The following is a 26,608-nucleotide window of genomic DNA, read 5'->3' on the forward strand; positions in this document are numbered from 1 at the left end:
TATAGGACTGTTCATTATGTTCTATTCATTTCCTACGTTTTTGTCAACCCCAGACCTTTCTTTTGGTCCGACTAGTTATGCAAGGATTTTTATGCGTTTACCGATTATTTTTGCTCATCAGAATAGAACGTTTTTAGATTATCATGCATACTCATTTTTTACGAATTGATGGAAAATCCATTCAGTACAATATGATCTTTCAGGTGTTACATCTCATATATTTATCCCTTTCTATAACAATTTGACATGCAGTTTGAAAATACAATATCATTGAACGATTCAAATTTTGCGACACATTCTCGTTTCAAAAACAAATCCATAATACACCTATTATTTATGCATATCTTTTTTGTATTATTCTTAAATGTCATCGATCCGACAAAAAATAGAGTGCATTTAAACTTGCTTAAAAAGAAAGTTTATTTCGTTACTTTTCATATATTTGGTAGTACCCTCATATAAGCAGGGCCAATTTTTCTAAGATTTTCATTATTTTTAGCTCATATAAGATGTAGGGTCACGTGAGGTTTTCTGACCAAAGAGTGTTTGTATGACGTCCATCTGTCTGTCGTGTGTCGTGTCTTGTCTGTATACTTTTTACATTTTTGAATTCTTCTCCACTGGGCCATTTCAAAACCAAACTTGCCACAAAGCATCTTTTGGTGAAGGGGATTTACGTTTATTCCTAGGCAGTGCTATCCTCTTTTTTAAGGAGAGATAGTTAAGAATTTGTGAAAATTTGATAACATCTTTTAAAAATCGTTTTTTCAAAAGCCACTTCACCAGAAAAAAAAGAAACTTAGGTGAAAACTTCATTACAGAAAAACTCAGGCAAGTTTCTTTTGTCTCAATCGTACCCTATATTTTCAAGAAAATTTCGGTAAAAGTGCTTAAAGGAAATATGTTTCATAATCAAATCATGTTTGAAGGCAGTCCTTTTCTAATTTCAGAATAAAATCATGATAAAAAACTCTCAACTGTTGAATGCTCATCCACCCAACTGCTTTGCTGGAAACAAGCTAATTCAAGGAATTTGTATGCTCAGCTTAAGAAAAAAGAAGAGCATGCGCGGATCTAGAGCAGGGGTTCGGTGGGGGGGGGGGGTACCCCCACCCGGAATTTGCAAAGATCTTAAATGCAGATATTTAAGCAAATAAAAATTCCTTTGGACACCCCCTCCAGAAAACGTGGACCCCTGTTTCTTTAAAATGTATACAAAATATTCTTTTTATATGAAATATTTATCTAACTGTAAGAATGATTTTATGAGAACGTTTGTACACGCCACACGTCATAACTGCTGGTATAAAATTCTGTATGTATATCTTTGCTTTACGTGTTATTCACCACTTATCATTGGCCTTTTTCTAAATAAATATTTGTTGTTTGACCATCAAATACTTGTGCTTTGTCTGAAAATATCTCAGATTTCCACCGTCCTTATGACGTGTAATTTCCCGTTCTTGATCCGTTCAATATTGTCACAATTTAACACAACACATGTTGTCTAATTTAGCCTTTACTAAACAGTTCTAATAGATTTACCATGTTATTATATAAAATTCAACCGACAGCATGTATTATATGAAATAATTGTCGACATGCTCCTCTGCTAAGAATAGTATCATGCGACTTTTAATACGAAGGGGGAATAACTCTTAAACTTTGAACGTGATCGACGCCAACAAATTTCCAATTGACATTTGATAAAAAAAATCGGTACAGACAGCTATACAGACGGAAAGACAGACATACTCAAATTAATATCCCCCACTTTCAGTGAAAGCGGACAATAAAGTTCAGAGTTTGAACTAATAATTCTAAGCTACGGATCTACGGATCGGTATTAACTGAGATCCAGTGTTGCAGAAAGTGCTGGCACAAAAAAGATCCCTTAGTCCTGAGTGCCGAGTATAGGTCTATTTGCAGCCCTCCACCGGCAAGTGGTGGCGTCTCCAAATGAATGACAGCTATCGAATTTAAGAGATTTAAACTCTGAAATCTCAAATTCCAGAATAAAGTTTCCTAGTAAATCAAAGTATCAAAGTTTTTACTATACTTAACTATAGTAATTTTTGTTAGGGAATGTTAGGAACAAGCCGGATTGGAGAAATTCAGAAATATGTACATGTAAAATGGAAAAAAAATGGACCAGAAACCTGACCTCTTTCTGACTTCCTTTATAATCTCCTTTTAACTGAATCAGCTTGCTGACACAGAATATCTGAAAAAATTAAATATCTCTGACCTAACCCCATCTTATTTTAATTTAATCTGAACCCTTTTGATAAACCATGAAGCGATATAGCAGCTATCCTTGCTGGATATTTAGGTCACTATAAAAACTATTAAAACTTGGGAATCCTATCAACACTATTCGCGTCCTACAGTTTATCTGGTACAGTTCATTACATAAAAAGGCATACAAAAATATAAATAGATGATATCTAATATATTGTGTGTTCTTTTTGCATCATTTTAACAACTCAGATTAAGAAAATATAAGATAGCCCATTATGTTTTATTCATCTTGTACGGTTTTGTCTACCCAAGACCTTTCATTTCGTCCGACTAGTTATGCAAGGGTTTTTATGCGTTTATCTAATTTTGCACAACAGGATAAAATGTTTTTAGATTATCATGCATGCTCATTTTTACGAATTGATGGAAAATGAATTTAGTACGTTATGCTGTTTCAGGTGTTTCCTGCACAAGCCAAAGAACACACCGCATATATTTAGCACTATCTATAACAATCAGATATGCAGTTTGAAAATACAATATCATTGAGCGCGAACAAGATTTTGCAACATTTTTCCGTCTCATTATTTGAAAAATAAATTCATACATTTGAAACGCATATATAATTCATGCATATCTTTTCAATATAATTCTTAAATGTCGTCGATCCGACAAAAAAAAAATAGAGTGCATTGAAACTTGCTTAAAATGTAAGTTTATTTCGTCACTTTTCATAAATTTGTTAGTACACTCATATAGGCAAGGTCAATTTATCTAAGATTTTCAATATTTTTAGCTCAGATAAGCCACAGGCTAATGTGAGGTTTTCTGACCAAAAGTATATGCATGAAGTCCGTCAGACTGTCGTGTGCCTGTATTGTCTGTAAACTTTTCACATTTTTGACTACTTCTCCACTGGGCCATTTCAACCAAACTTGCAACGAAGCATCCTTGGGTGAAGAGGATTTACGTTTGTCCACAGGAAGTGCTATGCCCTAGAAAAGGGGAGATTATTGAAAATTTGTGAAATTTGGTGTCATCTTTTAAAAATCGTTTTGTCAAAAGCCACTTGGCCAGAAAAGGTGAAACTTAGGTGAAAACTTCATTACATACTGTAAATTTGAATTTCTTAATATCATGATCCCCGGGGATAGGGCAGGTCCACAACAGGGGGTCAAAGATTACATAGGAAATATCTTTTTTAAAAATCTTCTCAAGGAACTTTTTGCAACTCAAACTTTGACCACCTATTATTTATGACATTTTCATAACTTTGAACAAATTTGAATCTTCAAAAAGAAAAACTCAGTTAAGTTTTTCAGTTTTCTGTTTCAGTGGTTCTTGAGGAAAAGAGTTTTATAATTATATGTGTTATTTTTACTATTAATTTATTAACTCCCCTTGAAAAAGGAATGAATGGGAACATGTCATTTATTTGTATCCCCTTTATCCAATAATACTTTGTTCCAAGTTTGATTGCATTTGACCAAGTAGTACATGACTACTGGAGAAGAAATTGAAAAACAAAAGTCAACAGACACAGACAACAGAGAGGCAGACGATTTAAAAATGCAATTCAAAAATGTCACTTGAGACTTTGGCTGATGGAAACTGCAAATAAAAAGTTTTTAAAAGGACACATTTTAAAACTTTAATTTGTAAAATGAGAAATAAAGAAAAGCCAATAAAAAGAGATATTGAAAACTGTCTGCTTAACAATTAATGTTTCGATTGTCGAATATCACATATATGTAGATGAGAGACATATGATACGAAGTGATGCCTATTGTTCAATCCCAATTTGCCAAAAGTATTAAATTATTTTCAAATGTTGATTTAAATACAAATGCTTGTTGAAAACAATAATAGACATTAAATGTTATTAGAACAACGGTTAAAGCATCAAACGTGATCATTTAAATGGAATGAAAAATTTCTGAAATCGTTGCGTTTACAAGAGGAAACTAATAATGGAAAAGCTCAGAAAACATATACAGGTAAGGTCATCTTTAAAATAATGTTCGTTTGCCTCTCCTGACTCGGGATATAAAAATTGGATGGGTAGGTAGGTGGGAAATCCCCCCTCCCCGAAATTCTCAACATAAATGCTGAATCTTGAAGGTATTAACAATTTAAAATTTTCAAAGACAAATATTTTCAATATGTGAAAACAAATACCTTATTTAGTTTAATGTTTTAAATCGAGTTGGCAGGTATTGTCTACAGAGGTCAACACAACAGAGCAGGTGGGGGCAGCCGGCAACTTGGCATACCCCAAACATCAACAATTAGTTTGTACCCTCCAAAACGTAGAAAGCAGTATGCTGGGTTGACTGCAATCTAAGGACATATTTTAACACAAATTTTCTATAATTATGTTACATAATTTGCTTTAGATTTACTCAAATATAATTTTCAAAGTCAACATTTTATATTTCAACATCAACTATCACATATATATCAATATCTTCCACAACAAATAAATTATATAAACAGATCGATGGTTAGATTGAAGGTGACAATTTCGCCACCTAATAGGGGTATACTGTTTCAATTTAACTACCCCCTGTGGACGTCCTGGCCTACTCAAAAACCTTCAGAACCTTACCCACTGGGAAGACCACTCTCTCATTGTATCCACTAACCCCTTTAGATTCTTAAGATTAAATCCATTCTTAAGTCAGCCTAGTTTGATGTTTGAAGTTAAAGACCCCCTAAACACTACATAAAATGTTAATTGGACAAGAAAATTATATTGTATAAAAGTGTAAATATTGAGCTTATCTATCTAATTTTCAACATGGGATAACTAGCCTTTACCCCAGAAAATAATGGTCACAGGCAAAACAGTGCTGATGAACATAAATAACTTTTTTTTATTCAAGTCGGAAATACACAACAAATAAAGTTCAGTCTATTTATCATGGCCTATTAGAATATAAAAAATACTTGAACTGATTACAAATTAAGTAATACGCTGTAGGTATCAATTTATTCTTTTTGTTTAAGATCAAAGGACAGATAACTGTAAGTCTGTAACTACATAAAACCCTACAGATTCAGACGCTTTCAGTGTACAGTGTAAAGAGGATTCTTATTAAAGTAAAGGATATCAATTTTAAACCCTTCTTTCCCTATATTTTAAAGTTTTGAATGGTTTTATGTACCACGGTAATTTATTATAAATTTTCGGAGGTTCTTAAACTGAGCATTACATCTTGCAAACAAGATCAACAAAAACCAACCCTTTCACCCCCTTTTTCCGATCTGTATATGACTGCTGTTTCTGCATTTCTGGCAAAAGATGAAGCCGCACCAGAGTCTTAACACCATGCTCTTGTAAAATTTTAAATGTTGAAATATTACCGCTTTGTGAATTACGGAACGGGCAATGGGATACCTGACAATGTTTGACAGACTCTGGATTTTCATCTCATTGCTATCTTTATTTCTAATCTGGTAAACCATTATCTATGCAACATTAGCTGCAACGATTCTAAGGCATGGTATTTTTTAAAACAAAGCTCTACTAAAGCCTCATTATTATTAATTAGAATTTATATCTACTAATTACCTTCCTAAACAAAAGACAGATTAAAGAGCCAGGATTTTTTTCCCACTGCATTTGTAATGATTATTTAAACATTGTTCTAGACCTGTACTACCTATATGACTAAATTGTTTACTCCGGACTCTTGTCGAGCTCAGGCCATTATTTACATACTGAATTATCGACGGATTTTCCGTAATTTACCAATCATGACAAGGAGCACACGGCGGGTATGACCGGTCGATAATGGATGCTCACAACTTCATGGCACCTGATCCCACCTCTGCTTTTGGAGGCCCGTGTTTGCTCTGCTCCCAATTTGTATTGTTTTAATGGGCTTTGAGCTTGAATACTGTTTGTTATCTCAATATTTCATCCAAAGGCTCAGGTTTTCATTTTGTCTGAGAGACTAACAAAATACATGTATATACATGTATATGTTTCCAGAATCTTAGTCAATAGATGTTTTGCTTACCTGGGACGTGTTGAAAAATTGGAATGTTATAAACAACTCTTTAGTATTTTAATATGAAATTTAAATAATATATCTACTTGTCCTACAGTTTATCTGGTATAATTCATGACATTTAAAAAAGGCACACAATAATGTAAATAGACGATATCTAGTATATTGTGTGTTCTTAATCATGTATTTGCTTTATGCATCATATCGACTACTTAGATTAAGAAAAATATAAGATTGCCCATTGTGTTTTATTCATCTCGTACAGTTTTGACTACCCCGGACTTTTTTGTCCGACTAGTTATGCAAGGCATTTTCTATGCGTTTATCAAGAATTTTTACACAAAAGAATAGAAAATGCATGCTCATTTTTACGAATTGATGAAAAATCAATTCAGTACAATATGCTTTTCCAGGCGTTTCCTGCACAAGCCTAAGAATACACCTTATATTTATTTATCCCTAACTATAACAAACTGACATGCAGTTTGAAAATTCAATATCATTGAAGGCGAACAAAGTTTTGCAAACTCATTTTACCGTCCCATTTCAAAAACAAATTCATGATACGCATATAATTTATTTATATCTTTTTAAAGTAATTCTTAAATGTCGTCGATCCAACAAAAAATAGAGTGCATTGAAACTTGCTTAAAAAAAGTAAATTTTGTCACTTTTCAGTACACTCATAGAGATATGGTCAATAAATCTAAAATTATCAAAATTTTAGCTCACATGAGCTGAAGGCTCAAGTGAGGTTTTCTGACCAATTAGCGCCTGGCGTCCGTCTGACATGTGTCGTGTATTGTATTTTATGTATGTTGTTTTACGTCCCATTAGAGAATTTTTCATCCATATAGGGACCTCACCATATACCGGTGAAGGGCTTCAGATTTAGACCATTATTCGGCATTCAGGACCATTGGGCAGTGAGGGTTATTTATCGTGACAACGCCTACCGTAACAATGGGCCTCGGTTTTTAAGGTCTCATCAAGGACCCGCAACTTTCACTTCAAAGTGCCGAGCGCTTGGTAAAGGAACAGTTGCTACCTATTTTTTTCGACTTAGGTCAGTCGCAGCCGTGATTCGAACACACAACCTTCCAATCACGTCGTGTGTCGTGTCTTACCTGTATTTTTTTTTTCTCAAATTTTTTACTTTTTCTCCACCGGGCCATTTCAACCAAACTTGCCGCAAAGCATCCTAGGGTAAAGGGGATTTATGTTTGCTCACATTAAGTGCAATGTCCTATATTAAGAGGAACTAATTAAAAATGTGTGAAAATTCGGTGGTATCTATTAAAAAGCCCTCTAAGAATGCACAATTCCTATGACTTTTTTTGTGGATCTTAAAGCATTTGTGAAATGTGCAGATAACGTGTAATTAAGTGTCTAAACATGTGTTTCACATGGTTTCTGCATTTTCATGTAAATTACGTAATAGTTATATAATGTCTGAATTTTTTACAGGAAGGAAATTTTTAAAGGAATTTTTCCTTCAGACTTTCATTTATTTTAGTTTACTTACTCTAATGCGTTTGGTTCTTCATTTTTCATTTATGTTTAACATAAAAGAATAGGATTATATCAATAAGCAGCGATTTAGCATTAGCAGTTGAGAATGTCAACTATTAATGCAATAATTCATGGCATTAACAATTGCAACTGCTACGCTTAATGATATTTGTATCAATAAGCGGCGTTTTATCATTAGCGGTTGCTACAACGTATACAATACATAATAAACAAAAAGTGGTCTAAATGTTTTTGAAATTCTTGTTGGGAATAACCCCCTCCCCCTTTTTTAACGTTAAATCAATTTTGTTTTAATATCCAGACCCCCTTGTTTATTTTTTGTGTTTATTTTGACTAGTTTGTCAGAAAGAAGCACATATTTGGAACTTTGTGTTAATTCTTTTTCACAAACATACCGGTACTACTACCTTCTTTCCCTCCTTCTTTTTTTATCCTTGTGTTGACCTTATTATATTCAGGGAATATTTATTTTATAAAACAAGAATGTTTCATTTGTCAAAATAGGCAACAGTCCCCAATAAACTGATTGTGTTTTATAAAAGAAAAAAAATCGTTTCTCTTCTCATTTCATGTCATGAATACTGACAAACTCTAAAAATGAAATCTCTGTACTATTTGTATCATGAATAATGACATGGACATAAAAAATCATTTTGCTACTGAACAAACTTATTTTATCATGTCATCATAATGATAATACTTTTCACTTCATTAAAAGTGATATGAGAAGACCAGGCCCCGGGATCATGAAACGTCTTAAGCTTAAGTCGAGTTTTTAATACTGTGCTAAAATGGTGTAGAAGTCAAACAGACCAAAATTGAAATATTGTTCTATATTGCTTCACAAAAGTGTTGTCATGTGCAAATTTAGAGATTAATTCAACAATAAATAAACATTTTACAGGCGATTGAAAATTTGACTTAAGTCTAAGTCTGTTTCATGATCTTGGGACCTGATCTGCATAACTTGATAACGTAGCCTTGTTTATCTGCTGAAAGTTATTTGAAATATGAAATAAGAAAACTTGGATTAGATAAGTTGTATCTTTTAAATTAAGTGCGATTAATATTATACAGTGGCTGAAAGTTGTCTATGTGTAATAAGGACTAAGCGATGTTTATTAACTGATATTCTGCATTTTTATTCATTTTATTGAACATTTTGAAAGACTGTTTCTATTAGGTGTACATGTTGGTAAGATTTATGCTTTTGTTATAGTATCATGTACATGTAAAATAGCATGGAAAAAAAAACTAACGTTGTAAGATATTGCTTTATAGCAAGGCCAACTATATTTTGTTCACTAAACTTCTGCCTATTAAACAGACCCTTTGTTTGGGATTGGAAGGGTAGAGTGGGCTTGGGATTAAGGAAGTATTTGTAGAACTAATGTTTAGAATGAGAATTTTTATTACATCATGAATTTCTATCCACTAGGGAATCATTGATAAAAGGAAAATTAAAAAAGAAAAGTATGATTCAGTGAAGGAAGTCTTCCACTCGCTTGGCGTTCAAACAAGTCTACATGGAATCCCCAGAATTCTCTCATCCAAACACTGGTATCAACGGGGTCTTTGGACGTGTCTGGTTCTTGTGACATTTGGACTTTTAGTGTTTCAAATTTATCACCTCGTTCACGAATACACCAAATATCCAATTCAAACAAAATTATCTATGAAAAGGGATACTTTGCAGTTTCCATCTGTCTCTCTCTGCAACATGAATCCCATAAAGGACTCATCGTTGTCACTCATCAGTGGATCTGCGCTTCATGATTTTATAGCCCCTAGACCCCAAGGAGATCACTTATCACGTTTAAGTAATCTCTCTATCATTGTAAATTCAACTACTGATTACAACTTGACTGATATTATTAATATCTTATTTTTTAATGATGATCTAGACAATTACCGATTTTGGAATTCAATCGATGCCTTCATTGATTATATAAAAATTCAAAACAACTGGGAAAAAGAGGAATGGAGCTTAAACTTTCGATATTTTAAACTTCTCTTCCAAAATCAATCAAAGTAAGTCAGTTTGTTTATGGCATCATTTTGATTCTATTCAAGTTATTCTTTATGGTCTTCTAGATGCCTTTCTCACTAATCTTTCAAGCATTGCAATAAGAGTATAACATTTTCAAACATCACAATACTTGGAAATCCGCTTGGAGATTAAGGAGATATTAAGTATTCACTTGCTTAGAAGAAATTAGATTCATAGTAAAATGCCTCATTGACTCTGGCAAGATATTTCAATTGTTTCATTTCTATTTAATTTTTATATAAAACATCTAGCATCTAGAATATATTTTTTTTCTTCTGTCTCTTCAGGCAAAGTCGGAAAGAATGGGGACATTCTATTCAAGACATGCTAATTAGCTGTTTCTTCAATGAAAGAAAATGTTTAGCAAAGTAAGTTAATTCTCTATTTTTCAGAAATACACGTAACTGGTCTCCCAGAGTCCTACGAAATATTTATGCATCAAAAGTATTTCATTAGCTATGTGTGTTTCATTTTAAAACTTTTTTCCTTAGAATATATATGAGCACAAGAATGATAACAATTTTAGTCTGTTAAACCCCCCAGTAATGTTTGAAGGTTTTCTTTAGATCGATCACTGTTCGTCATCTTCACTGTTTTCATTCCAGTAACTTTACTCTGTTTCAAACTACGGAGTATGGAAATTGCTACACTTTATCAAGTAATTTGTTCATAACACGAAAAGTAGGACCTATGCATGGTAAGTTTTAACAATTTTTTACTATAATCTTTTTTACATAAAGCTGTTTGATATAATGTTGATAATTATTTAAAGATTCTCATTGGCAATGGATTAACTTAAGAGTGAGCTCAAAATTCGTATGTATACTCAATACTTTCATCAATTTCCATTCTATATATTATAAAAATCATTAGTTTAACCCTTTAGATACTCCTTGCCTTACTATTTGTAGTATTACCTCTTGAATATGCATATACCAATGATTCTTTTTGATAAGCTCGGCCTACAGGTAAGAATAGCGGCTGAATATTTCCTAGCAGTTGTCCAGTGTAAGGAATGCCTTATAATGGGGCAGTATTAAACTCGGTAACTCAGGCACCAGTGCGAGTGCAGTTCACAATTGCAGTGTTTCTGTAATGTGTACCGTGCACCATGCTGAGTTACGACCATGATGTCAATGATAAAGTTGTCGATGACGATGATGTCATTGATGATGATGTTGATGAAGAAGATATCAATGATGATGACGTCGATAATGTTTATAAAGTGGACGCGGGGAACGCTGGTTTTTGTGAATTGACACTGATCCTCAACCAAAGTCCAGGGCTACAACCAGGAGGTTTGGTGTAGAACTGTATAGAGATAACTCTCGTAAAAATATATGTTGTTTTCATGGCAATCCCTTTTTGGTTTGGATGAGCTATTAAAGTCCAATAACCCAGGTAGTACGAATATTTATAGAGGTATCGGAATATTTTTTTCTTCATATTTTTCATTGTAGATAGCATATTTGGGGTATCATCATTTCAGAGAGTGTGTGTTGGTGAGTGATCATGTAAATTGTATGCTTGATTAACTTTATTTTTTTCTTTCTGTCTTATATAAATAAAGTCGTGTTTTTGTTTGATGAAAGTCTTGCTTATCATTTGGAAAGGAAGCTTAGCCCATTTGGTGGCAGAGGTGCATGTAGGACGACAGACTCTCTTTTTAAATCAATCAAGAATTCTTTACTGGTGAAGGATTTTTAATATTAACTTTGGTTTATACGTTATATTTTTACAGTTAATGTATATTTTTATGGTGACATTTATGCAGATCAATTATGCTAAGTCAAGTCACGGTTTCCCTACCTTAAACAAAGGTTAAATGAGTAGGCTCTTTGTTAAGCAGTGATACTATTTTTCCTCGGATTTAAATTGGTTAAGCGGTTCATTTTAGTCATTCCGTCATATCTACTATAAAGGAAATGCAGGAATTAGTGTAACTTTTAACTCAAATGCAGGGATGGGCACGATTACTGAAAAATGTAATCGATTAATAATCGATTACTTAAAGGAATTTTGTGTAATCGATTATTAATCGAATACACTCATTTTTGTCCTGTAATCGATTGTAACCAAGTTTTTATCCCTTCAAATATCTAAGCAATATTTAAATGGTAATGTTGATGATATCCACTGAAGTTTCAATGTGTTCCTGCCGTTTCAGTGCAGATTCTTCTAAGGTTTTATTCTGGCTAACATTCTCACTAAATGCCCAAATGAGGGATTCTCTACCATGGAAAGTGGAGACATGATTCCTGCAATAAAATATGCCAAGGAATTAATTATTCTTTTCAACCTTGGATCTGAAACTCCATATTCAGATTTGACTTGTTGCAAAAATTATTTATATTATTTTTTTGTGAATAACTTCATTAGAAGTATTTGGGCTGCCCGTATGTTGACAGTACATATTAAGCATTCTTGTATGTGTCTTCTTTAAAAAAAATAAATAAATTAGAACTCTTAGTAATAAACATGTAAATTAAATTTGTCTTGAAGTAGTTAAACTAATAGCACCATTTCATTCTGTATTGAAATAAGTGTTTTGAGAGCTATTAATTGTTTTAATAATATTGTTTGTCTTCAATGGAACTATGAATTATAAAAGTTAAACACCAGGTAGTTCACAGTTTACACCTCATTATCTGCAGGTCAGGGATATCTCAGTCAATTAATTAGCCAACTAAGATAAGCAAACACTGTGACACGTACTGAAAGGAAATAATTCTCCAAAATAACATCCATTTATGTATAAAATAATCGAAAAAGTAATTATAATTACATTGAAAATTTTAGCTGTAATCGATTAAATTACGATTACAAGTAATCGAAAATCTCGTCGATTACAGATTACTGTCGATTACTTGAAAAAAGTAATCATTAAGAGGGGCATTTGAAAAGTTCTGAGAACTGTTTGCTAAAATATGAACCATTTCACAGAAGTTAATAAGTTTGATACCATTGAAGAAAGCTGGAAAATTTGCACTTATATGAACAAAGGCTTCTTTGAAAAGATATTTCAAAGAAAATTTGCATGGAAGTAGAGTAAGACTATAAAAATGGTACGGTAAATCAACAATGCCATATTTTATTTTTTTGCTTGGCTAATAAGCACAGTAATGTAAACTTAGCTGTTCATAAAAGATTTTTATTTATATGATATGGATGGATTTTCGGTCCATCACATAGCTCTCCACTGTATTAAACAAAACATATTCTATATAAAACTGAAGTGTACAAATGCAGTTTTCCACAATGGATCTTGAGTATCAGCACTCTTACCGTTTACGAATAAGACGTACAAAAGTCTTCCTCGGACAATTATTATTCAACTTCGGCAATCCAAAACTCACTATTACCTTTGACTTTCGACATAAAAAATAAATCTGAGTTTCATTGCCATGTGCAATCTTATTTATTTTCCATGATTTAAAATTTTCGAACATGTCGAGTTTCGGTGGGGTTAAAACTACACCGGTGCCATTTTGGTTTTTACGAGAAAATATGGGACATCCTTAGCTTAACCTTTCTTGAGCTTTAATCGTTCCCGAAAATTAGTTAAAACACCTGACGAATTAATGCCAGCAACTTTTGTATCACCGTCCACTATTCTTCTGTTATTGTAAACTTTGTGTTTTCTCACAGCAGCGTCTTTTTTACCCAATATTTTGCGCGAGATTTCAATAAAAACATGCTATGTTTGACACACTCTTAAACCACCTAAGAACTGTAGGAGCTCCTGAATATAACCTTCATATGATAGACTGTAGTCTATGTAAACATTCTTCCAACTGGTAGTTGTGTCCGTTAGCGTGCATCCGAGTAATGAAGAAATGTTGACTTTAAAATTTTACTTCACTGAAATATTGTGTCTCTTGTTACGTCATTTTTATGGTCAGTATGCTAGACATTCGAGATTCTGATGTCATTTTCGGAGTTATTACGTAATAAAAATTACAAAGTGACGTCACAATATGTGTATATTTTTGTGATCTGTCCAATGATATCAAACTCAGTAATTTCCGTTAAACGGTTAATATTTTATCAAACAGTTCTCAGAACTTTTCAAATGCCCCTCGTACAATCGATTACGATTACCCCATCCCAGTTCAAATGGGATTAAAAAAGAGGTTCTACACAATTTTGATCTGTCCAATGATATCAAACTTCGTGATGAACCAGAAAGGCAAAGAGAAGACAGAAATTGAAGGAAGAATGTGAATTTTAGTTGCAAATAGAAAAAAAGAACGTTCAGAAAGAGAGCGAGAGGAACGTGAACACATTCGGCAGACACTCTTCTGATTTCAAACACAAACACAAAATAGAAGAAATGGAACTTGATTATAAATTCTACTAGCAACAGAAAGATCTCACACGGTATATTACATTAACGTTTTGAAATCGATGTGACATCTAAGAAATGGCAAATGGATAACTGGGAAGCTTATCGTAATGTCCTTCTGAAGAAAAAGATGTGTTTGTAAGACTTCCTCCGGAATCGTCTAGACTTTGATGAACTGAAAAGGAACTTCATTAACACTTTGATATGAAAGAAGATGGGAAATTTTTAAGGGGAAAACTTATTCTTGAAAGAGAGAATTCCTCCAAAGTAGTCAAGATATGGCTTGTTTACGCAGATCAGTTTGCAGAGGCAATGAACACTGCATCCTCATTTGATCACATAAAGACCAGCATTCGACAGGAAAGTCCAAAGTGACAAACATACTCATTCTTCGGACACAATGCAACAAACTACATGTATATGTAATTTAAGAGGAAAGTTTCATATATGGTAAATCTGGACAAAAATCCTATGACTGCATTGATTGGAGCTTTTCGTCTTATAGCTAAAATAACTAGTGCTACTAAGAAACAAGAAACTGTTCCTAAACAATATCAATTCAATGATCTAAATGGTGAGACTTCCAGCAGATTTAATTGAAGCAATTTTGAATACTTTGGACATGGTATAGTACTTCAAGATACACCTTCTGTATGTAGGAAAAAACAGTTCCTTGTGTTGGTGATTCGGTTTCGGTTAGTGAAATCATTTAGCCAGTTGTCAAAGGTTGTGTGGGAGACAAATTAGGAACTGTACTACGAGATACTGGATGAAGCGGTGTTGTGATAAGGAAGGACTTGGTAGAAAAGGATCAACTTGCAGGCAAATTTCAAAAGTGCATGGTAGCTGATGGACGAACTATTGAAGCCGATATCGCAACAGTTGAGGTAAAAACTCCATACTTACAGGGAATTTTGAAGCTTGGTGTTTGACTGTCCATCAATTGATATTCTTGGAAATATTCATGATGTGATTAAATCTCATGAACTAAACATGGAATGAATTCATTCAACAGGAAACACATCTGCAGTTGAAACTCGTGGTCAGCTAAAAAAGAAAGCATTACCATACAAACCTTTAAAGTTCCAAGTGCCATACAAGATATATCACATAAAGAAAAAGGTAGTAAGTGTATATTATCAGTAGTTGACTACGCCATCCGATATCCAGAGGTGATGGCATTTCCTGGAATAAACACTGAGTGTGCAGCGGAAACTGTTTGAGCGGGAGTTCCCACTCAGATGCTAACGGACCAGGGGACCAGTTTACGTCCGAAGTAATGAAGGAAGAAAGTCGACTCTTGTCCTTTAAACGAAACCTTATACCACCCGATGTGTAACGGACTCGTTTGAAATGTTTTACAGAACAATAAATTAGATGCTCATGATCAGAATGATATGTGCAGAAGGCACAAAGACTGGAATAAATGCCTCAATCCATTACTGTTCGCATATCGTGGAGATTTGGTTTTTCTCCATTTGATCTACTATATGCACATTCTGTTTGAGAATCCATGATAATTTTTGAGGAGTTAGTACCCAAAGAAATTCCTGAGAAAGTGGTCAAAAATACCTGTCAATATGTCCTTGATCTGATTAACTTAAAGATTGCCTATTAACATCTAGATAAGGCTGGGAAACGTCGGAGCAAATATTACGATTAGCAAACAAGAAATCGTCAAATGAAAGAAGAAGTTAAAGTGGTAGTCCTCCTACCAACGAAGTCTAACAAAATCCTCATGCATTGAAAAGGACTTAATAATATACGGAAGATTTGACCTATGGACTGCAAGGTTAACTTAGGAAGCATAGCAAAAACATCACACGCTGTTAAAAAATATGTCGACATAAATGAGTCGAACAATTAAGGTCTACCAACATGTGCAGTTTCTCTTATAGACTTCAATGATGAAAACATCGATGAAACACAGGATTCAGTTTAATGTCATTAGGTATTCAGACTGAATCAGTAAAAGAAATTCATTTTGCCGAACAGAACAGAAACAAACTGTCGAGTTTCTACGTATGTGAACAGTTAAAGCTGAACACGATTCGAAAAACGAATGTGTCCGCCATATTCGATTGGTCTCTGGCTATATCTGAGGGCCCCTATATAAACCTGCTCACTTAGTCACTGTTCAGTGTAATCAATCGTCACCGGTGTAGACGGACGTATGCTTATACAGCACTCGTTAGCGACAAAAAATAAGTGAGAACTTCTTATGCAGGAGAGTAAGATACCAAAGAAACTTACAACAGTTGTACAGGTCAGTGCAAGTATACAAACAAACACAAGTAACTGCAATAAAATGTAAACAAAGGAAATGCAAAATAACCAGCACGAACACGGGTCGCCATTCCACGCCGATACCCGTGACAATACAGCAGTTAGGTGTAACGAAGGCTAAGAGTATACCCCAGTGCTGATATCGTAGATAGAATTATCGAAAATGGCGTATGCCTATTTAGGAGTCGTGATCAGCTTTAATTGAGGTTTAAAGGACATACCTGGGACAACAAACTTGATGAGGCACAAAATGGAATGGATATCGACTGAGCCATTGAGATTGAAACAGTACTTGATTCCATTCAGTACAGAAAATGTTAGAGAAGAAGTAGAAAATTTGCTACAATGAAGGTCATTGAACATTCTTCTCCATATTCAGCTTCAGTTGTATTTACTAGAAAAAGAACGGAACAGATCGATTTTGCATTAACTTCATAAAACTTTACAGCGTCACAGTATTTGATGCAGATACATTCCTAATCCAGAGAGCATATACTCCAAGCTGGTTGAAGAGAATTTTTGTCTCGAAAATTGAAATGAGTAAAGGACTTGATTCAAATAATCGAATAAAAAATAAGTTTACAAAAGTGAGTTCGATAATCGCCTAAATAGAGTATAATTATGGAAGTACTTGGTCACATAAATACACTGCAATTTTTCGTTTAGGGGTGTGTGTAACAATATCACTAGTTAATACTCTCTGACACCTCGTCATACTATATGGAGTATTACTCTCGAATGTCCCTTTATGTAAATAAATCTACCCATTATTACTTGCAAAGAGACTCAGTCTACAGACAGTGGCGTAAATTCTTTTCCATTTATGTGTAGGCTAGTGTGAAGTCACAAATTTAACCTGAGGCAAAAAGTGTGGGTAGACAGGGAGCGGGTCGGCTCCACGGGATGGGGGGGGGGGGGTTCGAAGGAAGCATTTTTGCGAAACTCGAAGTCATCTACGATTGTCATTTGACCAATGAAAATAATATTGTAAACATATTTTCAGTTTATATCATGATATTATTGATTGATTGTTGTTTTACTTCCTATTCGAGAATTTTTCACTCATAGAGACGTCACCATATTCCGGTGAAGGGCTTCAAATTTAGACATTTACTCGGCACTCAGGGCCATTGTGCAGTGAGGGTTCTTTATCTTGCCAACGCCTATTTTTTAGGTCTCGATCATCCGAAGGACCCGCAACTTTAACTTCAAAGTAACGAGCGCTTGGCGAAGGAACAGTTGCTACCTATTTTTTTTTTCAACTTAGGCCAGTCGCGGCCATGATTCGGACACACAACCTTCTGATCACGGAGCGAGCGCTCTACCAACTGAGCTACCGTCACTATCTATCATGATATGAAGACCACTTAACAAAACTGAGAACTCTTAACTTATTCTTTTACTTTGCTTAGAAAATATGGAAATTCCTTAATGAATTATTCAATTACGAACAAAACGTTTAATAATTCCCACTAACCAAAATATTTTTAGTAATTTAATTTATTTCCTGCACTAATCACGGACTCCTGTTGCTCTCAATGGTTTTGAAATTGTCTGATACAGACTTAATTTTAACGTAGGAATGAAAATGAATATTGTTAATTGAAAAAAAAAAAACGTCGTCAATATATCTAAATGTTGAATTGAAGCACACAGCAGGAGACGTCTATATATATAAAGTGCTCAACCTATCGCCATCCGCCAACGTATTTCAGATTCAAATTTGTCCATTATCTTTATTATCACCCCCGATTATTACCACCAATAATGAGACTTTGTTCTTTCTTTTTTTTGACAATCGGATCGGTAAGTCCGAGTTATAATAAAATCAAATGACAAACATTTATGTCAGAATAAATATATATTCCTTTAAAACCTCCTTTTGAACTTGTTCAGAACTAATTGATATTAATTATTAAATATCATTGGTCATCACATTGTTTAGTAAGCTTTATTAATCTGACTCTACAACTCTGTTGAATTACCAGATTTTGTCTGCAGCAATCAAGTAGAAAGGATATGTTTATGACGCTAACAATAACGGATGCAAAATAAAAAAATAATAATAAAACAGTGGAATTACATTTTGATAAACTAAATTGACAGAATTAGTTGACTTCAACATTAGTATCAATTTTATGGGTGACAGTTGTTAATAGTGTGTAAAATTTATGAGATAATCAAGCCATTTTTAGCTCACCCAAGCTGAAGGCACAAGTGAGCTTTTCTGATCAAAGAGTGTCTGGTCTCCGTCTGTCGTCTGTTAAATTTTCACATTTCCGACTTCTTCTCAAGACCCACTTAGCCAATTTTAACCAAACCTGCCATAAAGCATCCTTGGGTGAAGGAGATTCAAGTTTGTTCACAGGAAGTGCCACGCCCTCTTTAAATGGGAGATAATTAAGAATTTGTGAAATGAGCAAGGACCACTTAGGGCCTTTTTTGGCCCTGTAATTTCTGAAAAATTAAAACTGCATACTTTTAGTCGATAAGGCAATAAATATCACTTGAACACTTGGTGACTGAAATTCTACTAAAAATGACGTGATTTTCTTGCTAGTCAATGCATTATGACGTCATGAATTGCGTCATTATTCACATTTCCCGTATATTTCTTCAAAAATGGCCAAAATATGATATCTTTCAATATTTCGTATACAGCACAACCTCCGATCCAAAATGTGTAAATATATTATGAAAGAACTGTTCATTAAGATTATAAAACATACTTTAATTATTGGATCGAGGGGTGTGCTCATACTTTTATTCTTTGTAGAAGGTTCTCAAATTCACCTGTTTTCTGCAAAATTCAAGAACATTGCAATTTTACACAACCTGTTTTCCAGTACCTGGACTTTTTAGAGAAAACTTTTATATACAAACTGAAAGCGCCAAGTCTCTACTTTATATTGTTGTTGAGAAAGGGACATAGTTTGTTAGTATATAAATTGGTTTATCTACAGGGCCATTTTATGTATAAAGTGAACCTAGCTCTTTGATGGCATCTTTTAAAAAACTTCTTCTCAAGAACCACTGGGCAAGGAAAGATGAAACTTATGTGAAAGCTTCATTACATATTCTAGCTTCAAGTTTGTTCATATCATAACCCCGGGGGGTAGGGCGGGGCCACGACAGAGTGCCAAATTTTTACATAGGAATATATAGGAATATCTTTAAAAAAGAAAGCCATGATTAGTCATATTATAAAAGAAGTATCCCAGGTAGTGTAGAATCAAGTTTGTTCCAATCATGACCCCTGGGGTAGAACAGGACCACAACAGGGGTCAAAGTTTAATACCATCAGAATATAGAAAATATCTTAAAAAATCTTCTCAAGAACAGCTGAATCATTATTAGTTATATTGATACAGAAGTATCCCCAGGTATTGTAGATTCAAGTTTGTTCAAATCATGACCACTGGGGTAGGGCGAGGCCACAAAAGTGGGTTTCAGTTTTACATAGGAATATATAGGTGTAATGGATAAGGAGTATTTCAGTTAAACGCAGTGAAGACTTTAAATAGTGGAATTACCTGATAACTCTTTGAATGGACTAGCCAAAGGGTATACAAGGCAAAGATTTGGGAAAGGCTAGTAGAAGAAGTTGGATGTTGAATCAGCAATAAAGAAGTTAAGGTTTTCCATCCCTAATAGCACAGATTCAATGAAATTGAATATATAACAGATATATGGTGGTTGAATACTCAGTATATTTAGACACAATTCCCATTTATTACTACATGTATTAGTATGTAAGGGTTGGATGTGTCCTAATCTATGACCTTGAAATTTGGTAAGAAATATCTCACTCTGTTTTTAATTAATAAAAAAAAATCAATTATCAAAAACTTATCTGGTAAAAAAAAAGTTTTCAATTGTCATTCTATTCCTAATGTTTTAATGCATCTTTCCACCAGAATATTTATTGATATTCTTATTTCTTATTATTTGAATTTTTATTTCTAAAAAACCGATGCCCCCATTGACTTCAATGGAATCTTTGTTAGTTGATTACTTCTTAGTTAATTAAATTTTTGGAACTTTCTCTTGGTAAATCCTTTTCTACTGTAAAGTGCTTTAAATTAATATCAGAGTATTATGTACGTGATGGACATTCAAGGATGAAAAAAATTTATTAGGGATGGAAAACCTTAAGGGTGAGAGCAAATTAAAAGTATAAAAGCAATAAACACCAGTGGCAAGTATACTAGGGAATTGATGTTAAGTACTGGGTGTAGTAAATCTGAAGAAGATTGAGAAACCCGGTTCTTATCTATCAGTGGGAACCTAGAGGAGAAACACGATGCAAGTAGTACCATACCCAGTCCTCATCTCTAGATAAGAGAAAATTTAAGTAATGTGTGATATACCCTCAGTCAAAGATGTCTTAATAATCATTCCAATCATTAACTTAGAGGAGTAAAAATACCCTATATATCCCTTGTAAGAACCTGATCATACACGTTAAAATCTTCTTCTCCAGAATATCTGAGCCATTATTAGTCATATTCATACAGAAGCAACCTTAGGTATTGTAGAATCAAGTTTGTTCAAATTATGAACCCCCAGGGGATGGGGGGAGGAGCACAATAGAAGGTCAAAGTTTTATATATGAATATACAGGAATCATCTTGAAAAAAATCTTCTGCTCAAGAACAGCAAAGCCACGATTAGAAATATTGATAAGGAAGCATCCTGAGGTAATGTAAATTTAAATTTTGCCCCCCCCCCCCCCGTCCAATACTGTACTGACTCCTGCTTCTTCCTAGCCAGTGTGCTCTGGTGAGCGACGTGGCCCATTTTTAACAGTACTAGTGAAGGGCAATTTCAATATATATATATATATATATATATATATATATATATATATATATATATATATATATATATATATATATATATATATATATATATATATATATATACTTTTAATCTCACAGGCCTACAATTGATATTGCAAGTGGAAAAATTTGAGTTGTTAAATGATTTATTTGATGGGACTGGTTTTCGACTCGTTATACACGAACCTGGAACATTTCCATTTCCTCAGAAGGAAGGTTACACTATCAGCCCTGGGTATGAAACAACCATTGGAATGAGAATGGTTAGTAGCGTTAAAAAATTTAGAAAAAAATATACCGGGTTTAAAAGTGAAGTGAAAAGATCTATTTATCATTCAAAAACTGTTGGCTTTCTGTCAATAAGTGCATAAATCCATTCATATTAATCAGGTACGTGTGATGCGTGCAAAACCACCATATGGTATCTGTGAATCAGGAGATGTCTTCTACAAGACCTACGGATATCGCTATTCTATGCAGGTAAGTGAGCACGTGTATACATTTTAAATAACATGTAATTTGTTTGAAAGATATATCACGCGTTGTTTTGTCCTATTCAGAAAGGACAGTAATCCAAGTTTATTTGCTCACTAAATAGAATGAAATATAGAGTTTAGAGAAAATTTAAACGAGAAAGTTCAATTTTGAAAGTTTAAATTAATTGAACAAAGAGAATTTAGGCCAGATTACCGTCCTTATATTTGCTACCTGTTAACTAACATACGTTTTGTAATCCCCATTAAGTTCTGAGGCAAGAAAGTATTGTATGCAGATTATTTTACCGCAAGGAAAAGGAAAAAAAACATGATAAATTTCAATGATTCTGATTGTTAGAACTTATTATTTTTAGCTTGCAAAATATTGAATTACAAAGGATGACCATATATGCAAGTCCAGTAATATATTTATCCTATGTAATGTTTAAAATAACATTTTGTACACTTTTATATGTAATACGCACGATTAAAATAAACCCCAGAAAAAAAAAAAAACAAAAAGAAAAAAACAAACAAAAAATCTGTAGATTTTGTGAACGAATAATGCTAAAAAATCATTAATAAAGCAAAGTTGTATTTTTTCTAGGCGTGTCTTGAAATCTGCAGATTTCGGAAAGTTGTCGAAATCTGTAAATGTCGACCTTTAGACAATATTATGGACATCAAATTTATAGAGAGGTTTAGAGCTACTCCAATTTGTACTGCAGGTATGTATTACTTGTCAAAGGAATTTTATTTCCTCAATATTTCGTTTTTATACTACGTATGTAAAAACATTTTACATAGTCTCCATTTTTCTTTCTGCCTTTATGTGTCGTCTGCAGAGCAGAACGACACTTAGGGATCACATTACCCGGCGCCTGTCTTTCCGTCTGTCACACCTTACATGTATATTGAACTGTAAGAGGTTTGGATTTGAATATTCTAAGTATTCCCCCAAGTGTTGGCCGGAAGTACAAAATATCAACGGAAGTAGGAATTAGACGTCACTCGCATATACTAGTCTGTGATCAAGGATTCAGTTGTCTCAAAGCGTGTAGATGAACACCAGAGTAGACTATAAAAGGTCACCTATTTAAATATTGTACAACATCATATAATAAACTAATCTATCCAACATCATAAATCTCACTAACACGCCTAACGTATACATATGTAACAAAAACTATAGTACAAATATGGTCTTCCGTAACTACCCTTGTATTTAAATTGAGAGGAAAAAGAAACGCAGGGTTACAAAATACGCCAAAAATTTTTTTTGACTGCATAACCGAAAATTATGAAAATTGGTCAGCGGGGTATCTTGGTTACTGTGCATTTAAATCAGTGTTCAGAATTATCAAGCCATGAAATGCATGTCGTCACATGGGGAAAGTGGTAAAAAGCCAAAAATACGTGCATATTGTTGACGATATGCTTTTCAACACATCTCAAAGTACCACTTGACAGGAATACTGGAAAATACGTCTGAAAATATAACCTTATTTCACCTAAAAAGTTTACCCTGCGTTTCTTTTTCCTTTCAGTATATATAAACCAGATAATTTACGTCTAGTATCGACAAAATTGAATGCTTTCGTTTACACAAACTTCAAGAAAAACTAGTAAATATCATTACTGGACTGTAGTCACTCACACTCTTACAAATGCCAAAACAAAAGGCACTGGTTTCAAATGGTCCACACAGGTACCAGTAATGCATCCCATTTCTACACAGCACGGGAGCTGCCCAGTCCACTAAGTATGGGTCATAATTTCACACAGTCCGCACAGTTTGGTGTCCAGAACTAATCTGATAAACCTGGCCAAAACCCCCGGATAAATGTAACTGTTAATATCATAAAACTTTACAAACGATGCCGAAGCTCTGTATACTACAATTCAGTGACCATCGATGCGTGCAAAGTTAAACTCTCCACAATGCATGGAAGGGTATTTGGAGCAATATTTTACAATATTATAACAATTTCTCCCTTCCTAAGAACAAAATATATTTTGTTAAAACGTAATCAAGTCTTTTTTTTTTTTTATAATTTGTAAACTTTACGGCGCACTCTAAACTGCAACATAGCGACTCAGCACCTATGTTGTTTTTCTGTTCCTTTGATTACCTCTGCTGACGTGAAGTTGTAAGACTGCAGGAAAAGTGACCACCTCATCAGGGGAGAGTTCGCTACTTTTGCCCCCTCTGAGGATGAACTAAGGGTTGATGATCAGTTTCTATGATAAATGATTTGTCAGATAAGTATGCTTGAAATTTCTGTAGAGCCCAAATTATAGCAAGACATTCTTTTTCTATTACTGGATACCTTTGTTCTCTATCGATCAATTTCTGACAAGCATAAGCGACTGGATTCTTCTTTCCGTCGTGATCAGCATCAGAACAGCACCAACACCTTGACTAGATGCATCTATTCTCGGGATAAATGTTTTGTTAGGTCCGGAAGTCTTAGAATAGGACTAAAATCTAACATTGATTTCAAAGTCTTGAATGCATTTTCACATTGAGGTTTCCACTCAAACTTATTAGGAACACCTTTTCTTATCAAGTCACTTGAAGGAACCGCTACTGTTGCGAAATTCGGAAAAAAAACTTTCGGTAGTTCCCAAGTAACCCTAGGAAAGATCTCACCTCCTATTTGGTTTTTGATCTTGGAGTGTCCTGGATTGCCTTTAACTTCTCGTTCATTGGTTTTATGATGCCCTCACCAATGATATGTCCCAAATACACCAACTGGGTTTGACCAATCTCAGATTTGGATGGTTTGGCTGTTAGGTGTGTGAATGTCTCAGCCTCTCCAATACTATTTTCGGTTCCAGGATATGATCTTCAAAAGACTCTGTATGAATTTATCATATCATCCAAAAAACAAACAGTATGTTGTAAACCCTTGCATATCTTATGCGTTAATCTGTTGAAAGTTGCAGGACTGTTCGACATACCAAACGGCTTGACCTTGAATCTGTAAAGACCACCCGGAGTCAAAAAGAATGTCAAATCCCGATCTTGTGGTCTCATGGGAAAAACTCTGTCATAGTTTTTCTTGTATCTTTCGATAAATGAATTTCTGTAATTCTTTTTTCACCAGTTTACACGTACTCGAGAATCTTTCCTTCAGATCCAAAACATACTGGTAAGTGCTTTTGACCTCTGGTTGCAATTCTTTTGTCCACATCTCTTAACATCATTGGACCCCTAACTGTTCTACCAAACAGAAGCTCAAATGGTGAAAACTTTGTACTTTCTTGAGGCACTTCTCTATATGCAAATAGAAGAGCAGGTAAGTATCTATCCCAGTTTTTGGTCTTTCAGAGCACATTTTACGTAACATGGACTTGAGTGTACCGTTAAATTTTCAACTTAGCCAATACATGAAGGATGATAAGGTGTTGTTACCATCTGTTTAATTGACAAAAGATGACTAACCTCTTTCATAGTGTTTGATTTGAACTGTGTGCCCATATCGGTAAGGATTTCTTTCGGTATGCCCATCATGTTGAAGATACACACTAGCTATCGGCCACTCTCTCCGTCTCTATTACTTTCAATGGAATTGCTTCTGGATATCTGGTTACCTACAGTTAAAATATATCTATTACCTTTTTCAGTAACTGGTGCTAAAGGATCAATCAGATCAAACGATACTCTCTCAAACGCTGTGTCGATGAATGGAACTTTTAATTTGTCACTTTGCCTTTTGGAAAGGTCCGTTGTAATACATCGCATGATTGACAATATCTTTTGACATCACCTTGAATTCCCGCCAGTAGAAACTTGACGATATGCGGTCTACTGTTTTCTTCGTTCCTAGGTGTCATACCAGAATACTGTCGTGTGTCTAAGAGTTCCAGGAATAACTAGCTGTTTAAATATTTTGTTGTCACTGACCTTTGAAGACAGGAAATACCTGTATTGCAGCCATTTTCCATAGAAAAGCAGGAAACAATCACCAAGGTGTTTCATCTTACCAGACATTGCAAGATTTCTGTAGGTACTCAATGATTCATCTGTCGTCTGTAATTCTTTCATTTTATCTATATTGATATCAAGGTCTATCGAATCTATAACATTTAGTTTTTCCATATCTTTCTCTTCCTTAACCTTCTGACTTCTGGTCTGCAGAGCTTGAAGTAAGTTGTTTTCTCTATCTTCTCTTCTTCGCCACAGTGGATCTGGATCTGAGTGAAATATGAAGATAACGAACAGTATTCAATCTCGAAAGTCCACTGAAACGATACGAATTTGGAGCAGAGCAAACAAGGACCTCAAAATTTAGAGATGGGATCAGGTGCCATAGAGGAGTGAGCATCTTGTCATGATCGGGAAACAAAAACCGGAAATATCCGTAGAGAGATCAGTGTATAAATAATGGCCTAACAATCAGTATGAAAAAAGTCAGTCAGCATTTGACTCAATGACAGGTTGTATGTGCTGACAAGGTCATTGTATCGACCGAAAAACTTGCAAAAAGTTGACTTCAAACGAGACTGTTGATATCCTTGTTTCGTCAACTTGTTTGTCAACAGCTTGCCTTATTTTAGAAATTGTTCATACGTAGAGCATGCATTTGCGTATCGAATAAACTTAGAGATATACACCCCCATATGCAGGTGATAAGGATTTATTGCTACATAAGTAAGGGAAATTGACGATTGAAATGTTTAAGTCATCACGTTTATCATAAAGCTTTGTTGTTAGGTTACCAATAACGTCTTTGTCTAGTAAAATATTTAAATATGAAACAGATGTGTCAGAATCTGTGGTATCTTTTAATTCAAGCTCACTGGATTATATCAAG

At 34.2% G+C, this 26,608-nt stretch overlaps 1 protein-coding gene and 1 long non-coding RNA gene across 2 annotated transcripts in view; one reads left to right on the forward strand and one right to left on the reverse strand.

Annotated features, from left to right (window-relative positions):
- The window catches only part of LOC133202800 (uncharacterized), a 153,335-nt gene that overhangs the window by 62,995 nt on the left and 63,732 nt on the right, over positions 1-26,608 (reverse strand). The gene's annotated exons all lie outside the window — the stretch shown is intronic.
- Positions 4,212-26,608, forward strand: part of LOC133202816 (FMRFamide-activated amiloride-sensitive sodium channel-like) — a 38,804-nt gene continuing 16,407 nt past the window's right edge. The window contains exons 1-7 of the mRNA XM_061338695.1: positions 4,212-4,238; positions 9,229-9,350; positions 10,128-10,208; positions 10,446-10,537; positions 21,412-21,575; positions 21,703-21,792; positions 22,396-22,520. Coding sequence (XP_061194679.1) covers positions 4,212-4,238; positions 9,229-9,350; positions 10,128-10,208; positions 10,446-10,537; positions 21,412-21,575; positions 21,703-21,792; positions 22,396-22,520 — 701 coding nt within the window. The remainder of the gene's footprint in view (positions 4,239-9,228; positions 9,351-10,127; positions 10,209-10,445; positions 10,538-21,411; positions 21,576-21,702; positions 21,793-22,395; positions 22,521-26,608) is intronic.

This window comes from Saccostrea echinata, unplaced genomic scaffold (assembly GCF_033153115.1).
Source record: "Saccostrea echinata isolate AGI-Se365-2 ecotype Australia unplaced genomic scaffold, CSIRO_AGI_Sech_v1 ptg000047l, whole genome shotgun sequence".
Lineage (NCBI taxonomy): Eukaryota > Metazoa > Mollusca > Bivalvia > Ostreida > Ostreidae > Saccostrea > Saccostrea echinata.